Source organism: Typha angustifolia, chromosome 7 (assembly GCF_048772165.1).
Source record: "Typha angustifolia cultivar Huaian chromosome 7, ASM4877216v1, whole genome shotgun sequence".
NCBI classification, from domain to species: Eukaryota; Viridiplantae; Streptophyta; class Magnoliopsida; order Poales; family Typhaceae; genus Typha; species Typha angustifolia.
Genome location: NC_133245.1, coordinates 15,855,227 through 15,875,220, shown reverse-complemented (window position 1 = coordinate 15,875,220; position 19,994 = coordinate 15,855,227). Strand labels below are relative to the sequence as shown.

The following is a 19,994-nucleotide window of genomic DNA, read 5'->3' as shown; positions in this document are numbered from 1 at the left end:
AGCTCTAACGCGCTCTATGAGGGCATTTTCGTCCACTCGGAGGTTTAGGCAGGGAGTACCTGGACATTTTCCCGAGTGGCGGGCGAGGCAAAAGTTAGTTTTGGAATCAATGGGAACGAGAGGAGGAAGGCAATCGTGATTACCGACTGCTGTCGCTGGAATCGGTGCGTCAAGGAAGTCTCTGTTTATTATTGCAACAATCAAATAAAGAACGAATAATATATTCTGAAACAGAGATTTTTTTTTTTATATATACTTTTACCAGAGAAGGTTTACCTGTAGCGAGAGATGTGCGGTTGCATCCACTTCTCTTCTCGGCTTTAGTTTATGGGAGACCCAAGCGGGGGCTACTGTTTTGGACGCAGATCAGCAGTCCAAAACCCGATCAAGAGACAAGCGGAAGGCGAAGGAGAGGTTTCGAAGCGATTGGTGGCGGAGATGGAGCGGCAGCACGAGATCTTCCTGCGTTCGGTGAAGCAGAAGACTCACATGGCTTCTCCCATGTCGCCTCTCTCGCCCAACGATCTCTCCTCTCCCTCGCCTTCGTCCTTGAAGGATTCATCCATGAGAAACCAACTGCAGGAGCTGGAGCGCCGACTTCTGTGCGACGACGACGAGGAGGACGAGGCCAGCGCGTCCGACTCGGTTGTGACCAATAGCGAGTGGGGCGAGACGATCTCGTCCTCCTCCTCCTCTTCTTTGAAAACTTCGAGACAACTCCTCCTCGACACCGCTGCCGCCATCGGGGACGGGAATCTTGAGGCAGCCCAGGCTAATCTGACCCTCCTAAAGCGCGCCGCCGACCCACGGGGCGACCCGGAGCAGAGGCTGACCGCGATAATGGTCGCTGCGTTGAACTACTGCCTTGATCAGCCGCCGACCCGCAAATTAATAGCCGCCGATCTCTACAGTGCTGACCACCGCGCTGCCACTTGTCTCCTCCACGAAATCTCCCCATGTTTTAAACTCGCCCTCCTCGCCGCCAATTTCTCCATCCTCGAAGCTGCTCGGGATCATACGAAGCTCCACGTCATCGACTTCGACCTCGGCGGCGGCGCGCAGCTTGCCGCCTTAATCCACGCCCTTGCCGACCGCCACGTGCCCTCTCTAAAGATCACCGCCGTCGCCGACCCCACCTCCTCTTTCATTATCAATTCGTTCAATTCGGTGGGCGAGCGGCTAAAGATTCTCGCGGACAGGGTAGGGGTCAGTCTTCGGTTCAGCATGGTGAGCCGCAAGGAAGTGAAGCTGGACCGAGCCTCTCTAGGATGCGAATCTGACGAGGCCCTTGCGGTCAACCTACCCTTCGTGCTCTCCCGGGTTGCGGATGAGTCCGTCTCGCCCGCGAACCCGCGCGACGAGCTCCTTCGACGCGTCCGCTCACTCTCGCCGCACGTGGTGACGCTCGTCGAGCAGGATATGAACGTGAACACCTCGCCCTTCTCGTTGCGCTTCGCGGAGGCGTGCGGCCACTATGGCTCAATAATGGATTCCCTGGCGGCAATAGTGGGTCGGGTAAGCGCGGAGCGGATCCGGATTGAGACCGCGCTGGCCTGGAAAGCGGTGAACGTGGTGGCCTGTGAGGGCGCGGATCGGGTCGAGCGGTGCGAGGTGTTCGGTAAGTGGCGGGCACGGATGGGCATGGCTGGTTTCCGACCCGTTCCTCTTGGATCAGCGGTTGTCGACCCGGTTCGAGTTAGGCTCGATTCGATCCGACCAAATCCTGGGTTTATGGCGAAGGAGGAGAATGGTGGGCTCGGATTCGGGTATATGGGTCGAGTCCTCACCTACGTCTCCGCGTGGCGTTAGGATGTGGTCAATCTTAATTTTTTGCTTCCTTTTAGTTATTTCTAGTGATGGCTGGTAGCAATACCTTCAGTAGCTATCACGGCGATGTTGATATCGTTAACAATTGACATATGGAAGTAATTGTATCATGATCCAAATCATTATTGTTATTGTTGTCAGCGTTTTCAAGTAATTATGGTATTTGTTTCCATTTCTCTTGAGCGCCAAAGAAATGGATTGATTTCGTGTGCCAGAAGTTATAAAAGGAGGATTGTTACAGCAGAACTAATCGAGTTTAGTTTGTCGGCAGTGGACCTGGAGTAATCGTCATGATAATGCTCATGGTAGATGATGAAGCTAAGATTGCGTCAGACGCAAGGGAGCGAACGTATAAGAAGAGCCTATTCCTGGACGAGGATGTAACACAGTTCATTATTCCCTAAAAAATAGCCGGTGGTGTCTTACGAGGATAGTTACTTGGTCCTAGATTGGGCCAAATTTTATTAATGGACGTCAAAGAAAGACCAAATGTCATGGTCCCCACCTGAACCAGAAAGACCAAATAGGCTTGTATATGTGATCGGTTTATGTTGTTGCCCAAACTAATCGAGTTGAGTTGATCAACTAGTAAGTTTCTTGGTTGAACTAGGAATAGATCTCGGCGATGGGTCTGGGGCCATTTGTCTGCCGCCTAGGCCTATCTCCAATAGATAATAAATCTCCAGATCAAGCTAAGATCCAGCACAGCCTGGCCCACCTACTTACTGCTCACGCATGAGGCATCTACGCCGTCCGATCAAAATACCTACCATCATCATGTTTCTTCTCCCGACGTAGGAGAGATGATGGCGGGGGCGGGTAAGTAAATCCAACTCCATCGAAGGAGGCCAAGAGAAGCAGTAACCCACAACCATGGATTCCTCCTCTTTCTCTTCTCCTTCTTCGTCGTCTTCTTCTTCCATCGAAAACCCTAGATCGACCTCGAAGCCCAAACCCCCTTCCTTCATACCCAAATCCCCTTCCCTATTCGAAACCCCAACTCGCCCCTTGCCCTCCTCGTCTTCCTCCTCTTCTTCGAGAATAATCTATAGCGATCGATTCATTCCCAGCCGCACCGGATCCAACTTTGCTCTCTTCGACCTCACCCCTCCTCCCCCGCCCTCTTCTTCCTCCTCCTCGTCTTCCCCGTCCTCGGATTTGGGGAAGGAGGATGGATCCGGCGCCTACTCCACCATCCTCCGGTCGGTTCTCTTTGACAATTTCGATCGCTCGCAGTCTCTGGACGGGAGGATTTCGTCTTCTTCCGGCTCGTCGTCTTCGTTGCCCTCTCCCTTTTCTACCCCTAGCAGGAATATTTTTCGATTCAAGGCGGAGGTGCCAAGGGTTAGGAGTGGGGCCGTAGTCGAGCATTCCTTTCCTGGTGCCCTCCCCGGCCAGGTCAAGGGCCCGAGAAAGGTTCCTCGATCTCCTTATAAGGTCGGCGTTGTCACTTTGCTGTCACTGTTGTTAATTTGCTGTTTGATTTTGATATCCGACTATTTGGTAATTCTAGGTGTTGGATGCGCCGGCGTTGCAGGATGATTTCTATCTGAATCTTGTGGATTGGTCTTCTCATAACGTGTTAGCGGTGGGTTTGGGCAATTGCGTTTATCTCTGGAATGCCTGCAGTAGCAAGGTGGGATTTTGATAAAAATCTGATCTTTGAGCAGCTGCGATGCATAAGTGACTGAAATATAATTTTGGTGGTTGTAATTCTGTAGGTTACAAAGCTCTGCGACTTGGGTGTGGATGATAGTGTTTGCTCTGTTGGATGGGCGCAACGAGGGACTCACCTGGCTGTTGGGACAAACCAAGGGAAAGTTCAGGTAAGCTTTTTGTCATAGTATATACCGATGACATTTTAATTATCTAGTGAAGGATTTCATGACTACATCACACACAATGATTTTAATTCAAGAAATTAGATGGTATGTTGTTCGTGCTAAGTAAGATAATTGATGCTAATTTCTTGAAGAATTAGACAGGGCAATGAAGGGGCATGATTGTTTTTGCAAGCACATACAATGTATTCATTGATGCTAATTTCTTCACTTTTATAGAGACATTAGATTGTAATGTTTAGTCCTGGATGGTACATTTTTTTGTTGAGTGCGACAAATTTAAGCTGACATATGCTTTCATTATTCAAATTTGATGATTTTATTCCTTCCATCAAGTAGACTCCAGTTTCATGGTTGTATTGATAAATATTAATCTCATATATCCTAGAGTTTGTCTTAACTCATAGTTTCATAAGTGTACTAAAACACTATGGAGTAATATAGTATCTCTGCTGCAATATCACATTCCTAAAGATATTTTGCTATATGTCTCTGTGAAATGCAAGTATAAGTTTGTACATGTTTTAATGTAGATATGGGATGCAGCTCGATGTCGAAGGATAAGAACCATGGAGAGCCATCGCCTACGGGTTGGGGCCCTAGCTTGGAGTTCTTCTCTATTATCTTCAGGGAGTCGGGACAAAACTATTCTTCAACGTGACATCCGTGCTCAGGAAGATTTCGTTAGCAAGCTCACAGGGCACAAGTCGGAGGTAAGGTTTACTACTCAGTCATGAATGATGAAATAGGGGAACCCAAATCTGTGCCATACCTCTCTGAGTTATACAGTGATTTTCTGTCTGATATTCTTCTGTAACCAATAGGTGAACATCGGCTAAAGTGAATTTTATTAGTGTGCGATTTGTATAGATATTGAGAAAGACATTACCTAAATTTATACTGACACCTACCCATGTCTCTCCAAGTTTCTTAGTTCTACCTGTAGCTCTATTTAGTTCTATATAGTCCATAGCAACTGTAAGAACTCAAGTTTTTTTTGGGTCTTGCTGTAGTTTATCTCCATATTCTTGCCTTGACACTCAAAGTTATATGCAGGTCTGTGGATTAAAATGGTCTTTTGACAACCGTGAACTTGCATCTGGTGGCAATGACAATAGAGTAAGTTGCCTCTCTTGCCCTTTTGTTACTTTATGTTCTGTTTGTTTGTGAGTTAGCTATCTCATTTGAAACTTATATTCTCTTTCCAACTTTCATGGCCCTCTGGATTATGTTCCTGATCAGCTCTTTGTGTGGAATCAACATTCAACACAACCTGTACTGAAATACTGTGAGCACACAGCAGCTGTAAAAGCTATTGCTTGGTCACCACATCTTCATGGACTCCTCGCATCTGGTGGAGGGACTGCAGATAGATGCATCCGTTTTTGGAATACAACAACTAACACTCACTTGAGCTGCATGGACACTGGAAGTCAGGTATCATGCTAATGATTTATCTACTAATTTATCTTGTCTTTCTGCATTAGTTCATTGTACAAATTGAGGTCCATCACTGTGACGTTTCAGCAATTCAAAGTTAAAATGAGACAGCGCATTTCTCATTTCTCACTTTATTGCCCCTCTTACAGATCCTAAAGCTTTAACAACTATATAATATTGGAGTAGGACTTGAATTAGTTCTGATTTGAAAAGTAAAGGAGGATACTATTAGTGTTAATTATCAGAGTTGATCTTATCAGCCTGCACATGACATTTACCTCCCAGCTATATCATCTGGCTGTGAATTATGTTTGATTTCTTTTCCCTCATTGTTATTATCTTTTCTGATAAATGCCTATATACTCTGAGTTTCTGACTATCTAGTCTTTGCACACCTTCCATGTTTGAATTTAATCTATTGTTGCTTTCTGTGGTTGAAACTTAGTCTCATTCATCTCAAATCCCATTTTCATATCTCATTTCAGCTTACCTAATTTTCCATGGTTATTAAATGCAACATCTTCTCATGGTTATCCTCACTGTGTTTAGTTAGATACCGTTGTATTTTTAATTGTCTATGACTGCATATTTCCTTGAGAATCTAGATAAGATAATATAAACTCAACATGACTCTTGGTCGTCTGAGCTTGTTTTGCATAATTTCACTGAAGCTAGCTTAGCGTCATGGGCTTATTCCTTTCCTAGGCAGCAAACCTACTTTGCAATGTTGAGCAAGCCTTCCTCACAACTAGGTAGTCAACCTTATTTGTAAGATTGGTCGAGCCTTCCTCACAACTAGAGCACAGCAGCAGTAAATAAGAGGGAAGAGAACAGTAGGAACTGAATGAAAGCTCTCTTGTATTATTTAGATTATAGTATACAAAGATTGACTTTACAATAAGAGGGACATCTCCTTGTATGGAGGTAAAATGAATCTATTCCTATACTAGAAGACAAGGGACTTGAGTGAACTACAAGTTATACAAAAGCAGGGATGTGTAATAAGCTGTGCACTGCCCAAGAGAAGGTGAGTTATCCAGAAATCTGCAGGTCAGCACAGCAAGTCAGCAAACAGTCAAGCCGACAAAACTGGAATGCCAACAAACCAACCTTGCTTCCCATCAAGCCAAACTTGACATCCATTAAGAGCAATTTGGTCACAACCAAGTTTAGGCCTTGGTGCACCCTCGACATTTGGATTTGAGTCCAAATTTGGGTAGGCCGTGACATTTGTCTGACATGTATCAACTTAGTTGGAAAGTAGTTACATTTTGAGGAGATAAAGGCTTTGAAAATGGGCCAGATAAAAGGAACTTCAATTCTATTTCCTAAATCTGGAAATTGATGTCTCCCTGTTACCTAGGAACATAAATTTTAGCTTCACTTTTGAAAATGATAAAAAAAAAAAAAGGATTGCTCACAAGGAATATATAGTTATATACTTAATGTCACCTCTCTAATTCTTCCTCATGCTTATGCTGTCCTTGCTCGGAGTACAAAGTGAGGTCCTAAAAAGGATGTTACTGGTTACTGACCTTTTGTTTACCTTCTATAAATACACGGCCAAGACAAAGCTTGGTCTTAACTCAAAATTTGCTGGAGGTCATCTGACAACAAGAACTTGTGAAACAACCCTGGTTACCAGTACATACTGACTGCTTTCATCACATCAAGAATAGCCAACTAGGCTGTCATCAAAATTCAAGGAAAAGAAACATGTGGCTTATACCCGTAGAATCTTAGGTTTTTATAAGAATACTTCTGTATGCAATGCCAGTGATACCTGCACTTTGTCTGTTATACACAACATGATTGAGACATATTATTTATATATCGTGTCTGTACCATTCCATCATGTACATTCCTCACAACGGAACCATCTCATATACCCATTTATATAGGGTTGTAGTCCCATCTTCTCAATAACAACACGGCTCCAGTTTTCTCTTAATGTTTATGTGCTTTTCACTGCTGACAGAAGAGCGTATATGAGAATCACCTTCCATGTGGAATTATATGATTTTGAGCTCTGACAATTGTTTGTGATTAGTCTCATTGAATTAAGGAGAACTTATTAGGTGCTAACTACAGTATACTGGTAATATAATGATGACTTGGAGCATGTAGTTAGTGTGTCCAGAGATAGCTAACTTCATTCAAGTTAGAAGTCTGTTTCTTTGTCTGAACATTTGCCTGTCACTGTTAGAGAAGCAGTAGCATGAGATTCCTGTTGTCTGGTTTATTAGCTACTGTATGTGCTGGCCTGTGTTTCATGAACTTGAGAAAGACGACTCATATAAGTTTTGTGGGTAAGTGGAGATTCCATATGTTAGAACTAACTGAGATTTTGTTATTGAATGCACAAACTCGTTGAAAACAAATTAGTAGTTAATACAAGAATATAATTTTTAAAAGAAATATCAATTATGAACTGAAGATATTTAATATCCTAAATCAACTTCTATACAGGTGTGCAATCTTGTCTGGTCAAAGAATGTTAATGAACTTGTCAGCACCCATGGGTACTCCCAAAACCAGATAATTGTGTGGCGATACCCAACAATGGCGAAGGTACTTCACTTTCTAATGTGAAAAGTTGACTAATATTATGATTTTCTTTTTTCCATTTGAGTAAACTGTCATCACTTAAAGCTGACTCTCTGTTCCGATTTATGCTTTGTTGCAGCTTGCAACGCTGACCGGTCATACATTTAGGGTTTTGTATCTAGCCATCTCTCCTGATGGACAGGTACTCTCTCTGTTCTTCTGTAATATTATAGAATGTACAGCTTCTGGTCATGCTAAAAATTTTACCATCTCATTTCAACAGACGATCGTCACAGGTGCAGGCGACGAAACACTCAGATTCTGGAATGTGTTTCCAAGTCCTAAATTTCAGGTGATTGATTTTCAACTGAAGCAACACTTGTCATTGTAAACATTGTTGTTATTGGGGGGTTTTCGTTTTTCCTTTTCAATATAGGAGCATCAAAATAACTTGCAATATGATCATAATTAGCGTTTCACTTTGATATCAGCAGTACGCACACTGATCAGCATTTCGTCTTAATTTCATTGTCATTACCTAAGATATGTTGTATGCAAAAGAAATGTGCTGAACTTACTTTTCGTGGTTGCAGAATTGTGACAGACTGAGTGATATTGGAGCCACTTCATTTGTTAGAAGTCATATCCGATGAACCCATTTGGTGATTGCTACACCACGGAGCTCTATTTGTAAAGAGAAGCAATCGATTTTTACACTATAAATCCACTGTTGTGGGTGCACAAGGTTGTGAACCGTCGCCAACAAGATGCAATACGCAATTCTGGTTTTGCTCCCATTTCCAATCTCCCATTTCCGATCCACCAACCTGAGTTACCGGACACCAGAAAGGAAGCAAAGTTGTCATTGCTGAGATGCTGCGAATCTCTTATTTGTTGGAATGTCATATGCTCATATCTTTCTTTTCTGCTGATAATTGTAAATATCCCATGGTGGAGATGAGTGGGCTTCTTGTAACACGATAAATCAGCATGTCATGTTTCTCACGATACGCTTTTTGTCAATATATATGATATCTAAATATTGTTGTCTAAATTTGCTTACCGTTCTTAATGGGCTTTCTGGTTTTTTGAAGTGTGTATTCATTAATTGTACTAATTTTAATTAAATAGTATAAGCTTGATATACAAAGAAAATAGAAGATATGTTGAAATAGTCCCACAGTCCCACTACTACACAATAAAGAAAGCAAGCACTTAAACCCACGGGTGAGCTATTTGAAGCTTCGTCATGACCGTCATGTATTTTAAACTAGTGTAGCTACTAGAATCCCTATATAAGGTCAGAAAGAAACTAAACAAAGGAAAACAAAAAAAAAAGGCCCGGTTGAGGTAGAGGTGGTTCAGTGTAGTGGCTGGCGATGAACAATCGACTGGATAGCAGTGGTGGACAGCGAGGATAAATGGCAGGAGTAAACAGTGATGAGGAAGGCAATGGTAGACAATAGCCGACGGGTGGCAGCAAAATGTAGTGTACACCAAAGGCGAGGGCGACAGTGACGACGACGAGGCGGTGGAGATGAATGGAGAGGGAGTGGGTAATGATAACAAGGGGAACAAGGAATAGATTTGGAAGATATGGAGGAGGAGAACAAGACGAAGATTGTATTGTAGTGGCACGAGACGAAGATCGTAGTGGCAAGGAAATTATCGTCTATTGCTGATAGAAAAGGAAGGTAGCTTGGAGAGGGAAAAGAGAGGGAAAATGTCTTTCCATTCTACTAACCATCTGGCTAGATGAGGAAGGAATGAGAGATTTGTTGGCGAGTAGCAGAGCTTTCTCTAGTAGGGACTTTCTTTTTTAAATTTTTTACTTTGTAGTGTTTATGAGAAGCACGTTTCATATTCCATTCACATCAAAATAAGTTGAGTCATATTAAGAATAATATTATAATTAGATTTATACGTAGATCTCGGAAAGTTTTGGCTCCAAGATTCCGCGATCCTCTTCTTTGCCACTAGACCTTAAAAACTTCCCATTATTAACCCTCCACGGACAGTGCTAAATAATCTAACGTATTGTCTTAATCTCATGATGCTTTACTCATCCCCTTTCTTCTTCACGAGATTTAGGACGATCCTTTCCCAATTACTTTTCTGGCCTCCTATAATTGCCAAACATTATTCTTCTACGACTCAGATTATGCTTTTCAAACCCTCATTACTTCTAAATAAGCAAAAAGGTTGCTTTCCGGCCCATTAGTGATGGGCAGATGAGGATGGTTGGAGTCGGTGTCAATTCTGGTCAACAAAGAAAGGGATCGGCTTCGTCTACACAATGCCTACCCAACCCAAAACAAAAATATAGAATGAGGTCCACTTGTGACCCCGTATAATATATATATATTAAGAGAAAATTATGCCTACTAATGGGGACATCATTTGCTTAGATATAGTCTAATCCCAACTTAGATTTTAGTTGGTTCAATTCCCCATAATGCTTTTCAACTGAAGCACCCATCTCTCTTATTGTCTTGATTAAAGTATAACAATTATATACAATAAAGATCGTCATTAGAGATAAAAATAAAAGTTCTCTTTAATACATCTAAAAATAATATCGATTAAATTTTAAATGATAAAAATCTGACTAATATGTTTTTTTAATATATATTTATTATCTAAAATTTAATTGGTGTTATTTTATAGACCACTTATTTTTTAATAAAACTAGTAATTATATTTTGTTATGATCATAAGGGATTAAATGATCACGGTAAAAATATATAGAGGTTTTGTGAAATTGAATAGTAAATTATAATTACTCTCTCTCTCTCTCTCTCTCTCTCTCTCTCTCTCTCTCTATATATATATATATATATATATATATTAAAATTACTATGCAAGATATGTGCAATGATATGTTTTTAATTGGGATTAGTTGAAAAAGAAAGAGCTGGTTGCAGTGGCGTTAAAACTCAGCAAAATGGGAGATATTAACACCCTGTAGGTGGACCAAACGACTGGGACCACCGACAACTACAACCCCCTTTGATTCTAACTTTGATGAGTCACATCTCTCACGTTCTGGTCCTTTTCCATTCTTTTTTTAGCTCTTTCTTTTAGTTCCCTCCTTACTTTTACTTTAACCCCTCCCTCTTACCGATTCACTTAATTAATATCACTCGTCTTTATTCTTCTTCTTTGGTCACCGACGCCCCCGACCAGTAAGTAATACCTTCTCATCTCTTGTCCAATTAGGTCAATCATTCACATTTCCTTAATAATACTAGACATCATCATAACTACGTTAACTAAATTATTCTACTCCCGATTTCTATATACATTTACACAACTAATTAGCCAACAATATTAATTTTGTGAAACCACTTTTATATATATATATATATATTTTGTATTTCACAAAAGTATTTCAACAACCAATAACAACCGTCAAGCTTTCACATTGAAAAAAAAGAAAAGAAAAGAAAAGAAAAGTCAAACAGCGATATAATTCTCCGTCTCGTTGCGTCTTATCAAGAAAGCCGATTAGGTTGTTGATTGACTTTTTAACTCTCCTCCCTCGTCCTTTGCCATTATTTTATTTTGTTCTACTAGTTATTAAACACATTCATACTCTCTAAAGTCTAATTTGCACAAGTTAAAATGAAAAAACTATAATAAACGTGTCAAAGAGCCAATTATCCGATAAGGACGACACCAAAACAAATAAATAAATGAATAAAAGGTCTAAGTCTCGGGAGGGACCATGAAAGCTTACCGACAAGTGACAGCTAGTGCATTGCTTGGCGTTGGGCGATCCACGAGTCACTGACTCGTCTCCTCCACCCACCGGTCTAACCCGACAACCCGATCCGAATTCGCTCCTAGACATGTTCAATTGATTGCAATTTTATTTAAAAAAATCCTTTATTTTTCACTATTTTTTAATAGAGAATATATATTAGACAGCTGCTTTTCTGTTCTTTTTTTAAAAAAATTATATTAAAAATATCTATTAAAAATAGAGAAAGCGACGCTTCTTTTATCAAATATATGCAGAAAATATTTTAATTAATAATATTTGGACAGATGGTATATAAAAGTATTTTATCAATTGAATAGTCTTTTAAGGCAAGAGAAAGAAAATAAATTAGACTAAAATACTATCGTTCTCTTATTTTTCTTATTTATTTTATGGTACGAGGTTGTTTCTTTTCCCTTAAGCAAAAGACTGCAAAGCAAGAGAAACAAAATAAATTAGCTTGAGTAAAGTTGGGTATAGCTTAGGTTTAATTAATTTTAGTTAATAGATTCAATGATAAAATATTGTCTATGTATAACTGATAAAATATAGAATTTAATTTGTAAATATATAAAATGGAGGATGAGGTCAAAAAATAGGATGTGCAAATTTCTCATAAATATATCAAATGATGGAGAATAACCTACAAATTTAATTAGGAAATAGAGATGTCCTTAATTTTATACCTTATGGAATTGGATGACCCCTTAATTTCTTCTTGTTTAAGCTGCAAATATCCCAGAGGAGATCTTTAACATGAAACTAAAACCAAAGTACCTGTGTTTTATGGAAAATCTTACACCCTTTTTCACCCTCTCTATAATATAAAAGAATTATTTTTAAAAAATAATTATATAAAAGAATTTGGCTTTTTGTTAAATTTGGACGACCTTTTTCTTTTAAAATTTAATATTATTTTATTGTTCCACTAGGTCTATCCTTGATTTATTAGGGAAGTTGAGAAAAAAAAATCCATATCTTTTGCTTTTATTACGATTGACATCTTACCTAATTAATATTTATTAATCGAGCCCTACATTATAAATTTAATCCTAAAAGAATATCATAATGTTAGTTTTCTTAACTGAATATAATTATATATATATTAACTTAACTACAAGTGTAGAAAGTCTAAAATGCACTTTAATAACTTCTCCCGTAAAGCTCTCTTATAAAACAATTTCTCTCCAAAAATATTAAAAACCCACTACTTCAAACCTCTCTTCTCCTCATCAAAACTTAGTTGGAATCCTAGATCTTATTCAGCAATCTCTTTTGCTCCAATATTAATTATTGATAGATCTTCTCAAGAGGCTAAGGTTTTATTAATATTTTTTCTCATCTTACTTTCTCCTCACTCTAGCAAAACCTAATTCTAAACTAAGAAAGAAAGTGGGGTTGGAGAAGAAGATGCGTGGGGTTAGAGAAGAAAGAAGTAGTTTAGATATTTATAATTTTTATTTTTAAAAGTAATATTCTCGTTAGTTATTGTCATGTTAAATATAATTAGAGATATTTTTATGAATAAATCTATAATGTAAAGGTTGATTTAAGATATGATATAAATAATAATAATAATAATAATAAAAGATGAATATTTTTTTCTATCAATTTTCTTATTTATTATATCTAAATAATTATTGGAATGTCTCATATAGCTCCGAAATTCCATCGAACATTATATATGGATAACCTTTGAGGTCCAACATTAATATATATATATATATATGTGTGTGTGTGTGTGTGAGAGTGTGTAACTTTGTATAGTTGCACCCCATGAAATGCTGTGTCAACTTACAGATGACATCAGTCAGAAATTTTAAGTTATCCAGAGAAGATTGAGGGGTCGTAATATGTGAATAGTGGTGATGATATGGCAGGCTCCACCATTTACAACATTCTTTATAGGTGATGACCTCCGATGTTATTATTTTATATATTATATATTATAGATTAATCATAGGGTAAATAATAGAGTTAGCCATAACAATTAGGCTAACCCTCTAGAAAACAAATTATAATAAATTCAAAATATGTGCTTAAAGTAGTTAATTTGGTGAGAAATCTACCGCATAGTATCCCCAAAGTTTGAGAGAATTAATTGGAACTCATAACCTCGTTGTGATATGATACATAGATTGCTTACTAGTTATTCCTTTTCTTCTGAAAGGCCCAAAACATGCAAAGATAGATATTAATCTGCACACGTATCTCTAGTAGCATTTTAATAAATTCCGATGGCGTTAATTATACGTTAAGAATTGCTAGTTAGAATGAAGGATTAGGTAAACGCAGTATTATTTTAGTGAAACTTAGTAGATCACAATCTCCCTACTTAAATAGAAAAGGACAAGACAACGATACAAGCAACCTCACTTGGGACACTAGCTTACGGGTGGCAACAATACAGCCAAACTCTATTAATTAGACCCCGTAACGACTAATTAATCAGCTAATTAATTAATTAGCCCAGCGGTGCTCGTCTCCTTCAAAGAAAGAAGCCACCAAGCTTATCATGACCCATCCATCTCCTCCTTTACTTTGAAACGAGATTAGATTCCCTCCCCTCTCTCTCTCTCTCTCTCTCCTCTCCTTTGTATCATTCCTCGAAAAGACTCCTCACCAACTTCTCTTAGACACGTTCATCATTCTCCCAAAATTATCCAACGAAGAAAGTATATAGAGAAGTTATCAAGTAGCAGCTAGGAGGAGGTAACAAAAGATAATATGATGCAAGGAGATCAACAAGGAGGGATGGGTATGGGATTAGGAGGAGGAGGAGGAGGAGAGATTGCTCTTCGGCATCGGCGGCGTTGGTCGAGGAGGAGCAAAACCAACTCCTCAAGGCGGAGATCGCGGTGCACCCGCTCTGCGAGCAGCTCGTCGGGGCTCACATCGGCTGTCTTCGCGTCGCAACTCCAATCGATCACCTCCCCCTCATCGACGCCCAACTGTCTCAATCCCACCACCTCCTCCGTTCCTACGCCGCGCGCCACCGTCCCTTCCTTTCCCCTCACGAAAAGCACGACCTCGACTCCTTCCTCGTGAGCTTATTTAATTCTCTCCCTCTGATTAAAATTAAGTGGATATATACTTCTATGTATCTTAATTAATTTGTTTGTAAAATTTAATTTGAATCGAGCATGCAGGCCCAGTACTTGCTGTTGCTTTGCTCGTTCCGCGAGCAGCTCCAACAGCACGTTCGCGTCCACGCCGTGGAGGCCGTCATGGCGTGCCGCGAGATCGAGCAATCGCTCCAAGATTTAACTGGTAATTAAATTTGATTCCAATTTAATTATGTCTAGAATTAATTCGTCTTTCAATCAAGTTGTAATAATTTTATACGTGTTGCATTTTTTTTATTAATTTCTTTTTGTAAGTCTATATCTTCTTCTGCATCGGAGGAGTTCAAAGATCGGGTGGTGGATAGGAATGGTGGGGCCCACAGTACAGTGTTAGTTAAGTTAGGTGAGATGATGGCGACAAAAGAAGGCATCGTCACCTTGTTCTGGTCCCCATCCAATGCACGAGAGATTTCTCGGCATCTTAATTTCTTTTTAACCAATTTGCTCGTTCGTTTGTTGGAGTTACTCGCAAGCTTCGGGTGGATTTCTTTTGAGCACTATATAAGATAAAACCGACAGTATAATAGTAATTAAACTTAATTATGTACACAAATTCACCATTTAAGTTAACCTTACGTTTCAGGTGCAACTCTTGAAGAAGGCAGTGGAGCAACAATGTCAGATGATGAAGACGAGCTCCAAATGGATCCCTTAGAGATGAGCGTGGATGGAGGACATGATATGATGGGATTTGGGCCTCTCCTTCCAACGGAGTCTGAGCGATCCCTGATGGAGAGAGTGAGGCAAGAACTAAAGATCGAATTGAAACAGGTGATTAATTACTTCTCCTGCTTAAACTTATATTAATGTCTATATATTCTATTGGACACTTACTTCAATTGCTCCTAGATCTAAGTGTAGTTTTGTCTGATAATTAATATATGCTAGGGTTTTAAATCAAGAATTGAGGATGTCAGAGAGGAGATTCTTAGGAAGAGAAGGGCTGGAAAGTTGCCTGGGGATACAACCTCGGTGCTGAAGCAATGGTGGCAACAGCATTCGAAATGGCCATACCCAACGGTACCTTTTTCAAAAAAAGAAACGAAAAACCCCCTCCTCAAGTTATTTGGACTAAAAAGTCCAACTCAAATTATTGGTTATGTCGTTTTAATTATAGGAAGATGATAAAGCAAAGCTTGTTGAAGAGACTGGTTTGCAACTAAAGCAAATTAACAACTGGTTTATTAATCAAAGGAAGCGCAATTGGCACAATAACTCTCAGTCAACCACTCTGAAATCAAAGCGTAAAAGGTAAGTATTATATATATATATATGTCTCTGTGTGTGTGTGTGTGTGGGTACACTATATGATTCTCTTAGATTTGTTGGTTATTGAGTTATGGAATCTCTCGGTCGGTGCAGGTGACTCGTCTAATCAAACAGGGGGCAAGGATGAATTATATCAAACATTCATGTGTAGTTTCTTAAAATAGATATCGATCTGTCTGACCACTTGTTCACATTTACTATTTGATATACTCTGATAACTAGTCAGTGTGTAAAGTCTGTAAAAGGTTTACGTATTTCTTAAACATGTTCAATGATTTGTGAAGACCGACAGTATATGAAGCAATTAATTTTCATCAGAAGGGCATAACAGAGCATCTAATTTGTCATAAAGTAATGCTCTTGTTATTTACATATGTCGAACCCACTTTCCATTTAGGAAGGAGCAACAACGTACGCAAGAAGCAACTCCCAACTTAAAACAAAGAAATTTTTTAAGGTATTTTTACATATAGAAGTTGTCATGCGATTCAAGAGAAGTTTAGGTTGGTTCCATACGTCAAGCCGGTGTTCCAATTGGGCGGGGCGACGTTGAGGGCGACGATGGTCTCACGGGTGGTGTAGGAGGTGAGCTTGAAGGAGAGGGATTGGCCTCTGAGCGTGGCGAAGGCTTGGTAGGAGACGCCCCAGTTGTGGCTCATGCTGATCCAATTCGTCTGGCTTCCCTTCACCCACATCCTGCCGATGTCACCTCCACCTCCCACGTTCATCACGTACACCAGCAGCCAGTATTCATTCCCTTGGAAGTAGAACCGAAGCCCACCGCGCTTGATGCATGGCACCCTGACAAACGTACCAGAAAACAAAATGCATGGCCATTGTTACTCAGCCTCTAGACTACTAGCTCGCTAGATCGATTTATACTCCAATCGTCTTTGCTGGGCTTGGCGTACGAAGCTTGAAAGTTTATTACGTTGGCTTAATTAAGCTGACACTCCTCTATTATATTTGATTTTCATATATATCTTCTAAAATTTTTTAAATTACAATGTCACTCATCAATTTTAGAGCAAAGTAAAATGGGTAATGAAAAATACCTAATGACTAACAATGCCCCTAATTAATATATCACAATATTATTAATTTTTAAATTAAAATAATAAATAATTTACTCTTTTCTCTCTCCCGTGAGCGAGAGACAATGGCAACAATGGCAGCACATGAGTGAGAGGGTGACGACGGTGGAGCTTGTCGAGGCTTTCCGTTCCATATGGCATGACTACAAGCTTGCTGTGGCGTCCTCGTCCCACGCAGCGCAATAGTAAGCTCACCCACCGTGGAAACATGCCGTCGCCCTCACTCAAGAGGGGGGAGAATAAAAGCAAGAGAAGGAGGGAGGGAGAGAATAGAAGGGAAAGAAGAATAAAGATAAGGGTGGTACGTGAAGGAGAGGAGAGGAAGACTATTGAATATAATAAAATAAATAAATTTTTATTAGAATATTTTTTATCTTAATGAATAGGTTGTATAAAGATTACGATAATATTTAGATAATTTAAAATTAATTATTTTTGATATAACTGTCACGTAAGTTAACTCATTCAGTTTTCCTAATGGTCCACTAAAAAAAATGTGATATTAAAATTTCTTTAAAATTTAGAAATGACATTGTAACGTAAAAAAATTTAGAGGGTCCCATAAAAATTAGATATTATTTAGGAAGTGTAGACGTAATTAACCCCATTATGGAATGATTGCATCCCGCTGAAAACCTCTCTTTTCTTAAGAAAAAAAAGAAAAAAAATTAAGTAATTGTACTTCATTTGGTCGTTCCAGTTTTAATTTGACCAGTGTATCTTTCATAAAATACACACGAATAAAAGAAACACTCTGAACCACACCCTAAGTAATGTTTTTCTTTTTCATTTTATGATTTAATAAATAAAAATGGAGGGTCGAACTAAAAGGATGGAAAAAAAAGGACTGGGTGTGAAAAAAAATGAAATAAACACAATGTAGGGTGTGAAATGCGATATACCTTCGGTACATGATAGGGACGATGCCTGCCTTCCAATTAGCAATCTTCATGAAAGCAGGCTTCGCCATGTCGAAATGCGTTCTTGGGGGGTTGCACCACCCACCGTTGTTGGAATCCTGAGCCCAGTTTGGTGGGCAAAAGTTGGTCGCCGTAACAGTGGCGATGGGCGAGCCTGCGTAACACGCAGTGGATGCAGTACACCGGATCTGGTAGCAAGCTCCGCAAGAGAAGCCATTCTTGAACAAGGTGGTGCTCAATGCTACAGTATCGGTTCCATAGCCATTGCTGAACAAGTTCCCATACCCACAAGCTCCACCTATATATATATATATATATATATATATAAAAGAGATGACAACCAAATGAGAAAAGTTAAAAAAAATTAATTAACTAAGAAGAAGCAAAGGCGATCGATCGCAACAAAATAACGTTGGTGAGGTACCCATGGTGGCAGATGCACTCTCATCGCCGTAGAATGTAGCATGGGCCCGAGACCATTGGCTTGGTTGAAACCTCGCACTAGATCTCGCCGCCATCGTCGTGAGGAAAATGGAGAGAACCAACAGCCGCGAGGAAGAAGCCATAGTTATTTCTTCTTATTGCTCGAACCTCAGATGATCATGAGTCGATATGCCCCACGAGTCTCATATATATACATATATATAGTGATGGGAATTTAGAGACGTGACTAAGTCTTATGATATGTAAACGTTTAAAGAATAATTAATGAACATTTCTTTTTGGGCGGAGAGCAAGTATTATTGAAATCGTTGACTTAATAGATCGAGGTCGATGACCTTAGACAATTAAAACATTTGGGATTCGGTCGGCAACGTGCTTGCATGTTTGTAAATGCTTTGAGTTCGTTGGAACCTAATGAGTCGTGCAGGAAACTAAGCTGTACTTTGTTTCTTTATATGCTTCTCCCCTTCCGAGCTTTCTTTTTTGTACTTTTGTTTTGTTTTGTTATTTTAAATTTGAGAAAGCCGGAAATAAAAGTTTCTGATAACCATCAAAAAGTTGCGAGACCTGATTTTAAAAAATATTGAGAGAAACTAATAGACAACAATCAACATAATAAAGAAAGAATATCAAGCTCTGCAAACTCAAAGATACAAGCATAATACCTAATAATAAAACAGGGGAGACATACAAAACTTTTTAGCTACACGGAGACACACATTACAACACATAATAACATGACATTAAGCTTCATAAGGCTCAACCTTGGTCGAAATATTGGTGTCAAATAATCTAAAGTCCAGCAGTTCTATCACGACCTTCGTTGACTTGGACATATGTAACCCTATATTCACCAACACCATGTGGATCAAACAACATGTATTGAATTTTCTTTAAAACAAATTTTAGATATGCTCCGACTATCAGCAAACGATGGGAGGGAAGAAGGCGAGGTCCTAAGCCGTTGCTGAAAAATAGTAGAGGAATAGCTATCACAAAAATCCTAAAAGCGTAATATTCTCCAACCCTTGTCGATCAAAATCAAGCATGTCAATTAGAGCCAACTGCTAATTTGGTTAAGTGTCTGTTCCCGCAATAACGTTGATTTAGTTTATGGACAATTGAAACAAAAATGTCGGCACCAAGTTGAGACATTTGCAAACAATCTATGTGTTTGAGTTAGCTTAAAACCTTGAGCTGAGAATTTAGTGGATCATATATAAGTTTTCCACAGAAGATTTCCTCAAACTATGAAACAATTCTTAGCATTTATGTATAGATTCCATCTGTAGTACAATGAAAATTAGGGAATCCTTGTGGAAGATGTAATTAGTAGAGCGATCATGATAAGTAGCTCGCCTAATTACATTTGGGACACTTTATTCGCTTTAGACTGGACCTTACCTACAGTGGAGTTATGGCTCAGAGTGGGCTCGAACTTATGTTGGCCCAATTAATCTTAAATCCATATACCTAATCCATATAATTAGGAGGTCCATACTTTTCTAACATTTGGACTTGTGTTGAGTCTCTTGGGGTTCTATTTCCATAGTGCTTCTATTGTACGTAGACGCTTTTTTTTTTAGGGTCATCGTTCTATACTTATTATTATATATTCTGTGTTCAGTCAACTATAAGATTTGTGAAATGTATCTGAAAGTTGTTGATTGACGTTTTAATCCTTCTTTTGACTTTCTCTTTTAAAAAAAAACAGGCACATACCT

At 39.3% G+C, this 19,994-nt stretch overlaps 4 protein-coding genes across 4 annotated transcripts; 3 read left to right on the top strand and 1 right to left on the bottom strand.

Annotated features, from left to right (window-relative positions):
• The first annotated feature begins 13 nt into the window (after positions 1-13).
• Positions 14-1,960, top strand: LOC140763886 (scarecrow-like protein 8). The gene is made up of 2 exons (XM_073102261.1): positions 14-164; positions 266-1,960. Exon 2 carries the CDS (start codon positions 328-330, stop codon positions 1,807-1,809), a length of 1,482 nt encoding a protein of 493 aa, XP_072958362.1. The 5' UTR covers positions 14-164; positions 266-327; the 3' UTR covers positions 1,810-1,960.
• Positions 1,961-2,419: 459 nt separating this feature from the next.
• Positions 2,420-8,711, top strand: LOC140763885 (B-type cell cycle switch protein ccs52A-like). The gene is made up of 10 exons (XM_073102260.1): positions 2,420-3,264; positions 3,341-3,463; positions 3,549-3,653; positions 4,202-4,381; positions 4,725-4,787; positions 4,911-5,105; positions 7,578-7,679; positions 7,795-7,857; positions 7,939-8,007; positions 8,249-8,711. Exons 1-10 carry the CDS (start codon positions 2,701-2,703, stop codon positions 8,306-8,308), a joined length of 1,524 nt encoding a protein of 507 aa, XP_072958361.1. The 5' UTR covers positions 2,420-2,700; the 3' UTR covers positions 8,309-8,711.
• Positions 8,712-13,655: 4,944 nt separating this feature from the next.
• On the top strand, positions 13,656-16,095 carry LOC140762601 (homeobox protein knotted-1-like 3). Its single transcript, XM_073100473.1, has 7 exons — positions 13,656-13,660; positions 14,156-14,462; positions 14,568-14,688; positions 15,127-15,314; positions 15,432-15,563; positions 15,661-15,794; positions 15,906-16,095. Exons 1-7 carry the CDS (start codon positions 13,656-13,658, stop codon positions 15,907-15,909), a joined length of 891 nt encoding a protein of 296 aa, XP_072956574.1. The 3' UTR covers positions 15,910-16,095.
• LOC140763691 (putative expansin-A30) lies at positions 15,949-18,437 on the bottom strand. The gene is made up of 3 exons (XM_073101991.1): positions 18,251-18,437; positions 17,809-18,124; positions 15,949-16,613 (listed from the first exon to the last, which is right to left on the bottom strand). The coding sequence occupies exons 1-3, from the start codon at positions 18,390-18,392 to the stop codon at positions 16,301-16,303; spliced, it is 771 nt and encodes a 256-aa protein (XP_072958092.1). The 5' UTR covers positions 18,393-18,437; the 3' UTR covers positions 15,949-16,300.
• Between the last annotated feature and the right edge of the window lie 1,557 nt (positions 18,438-19,994).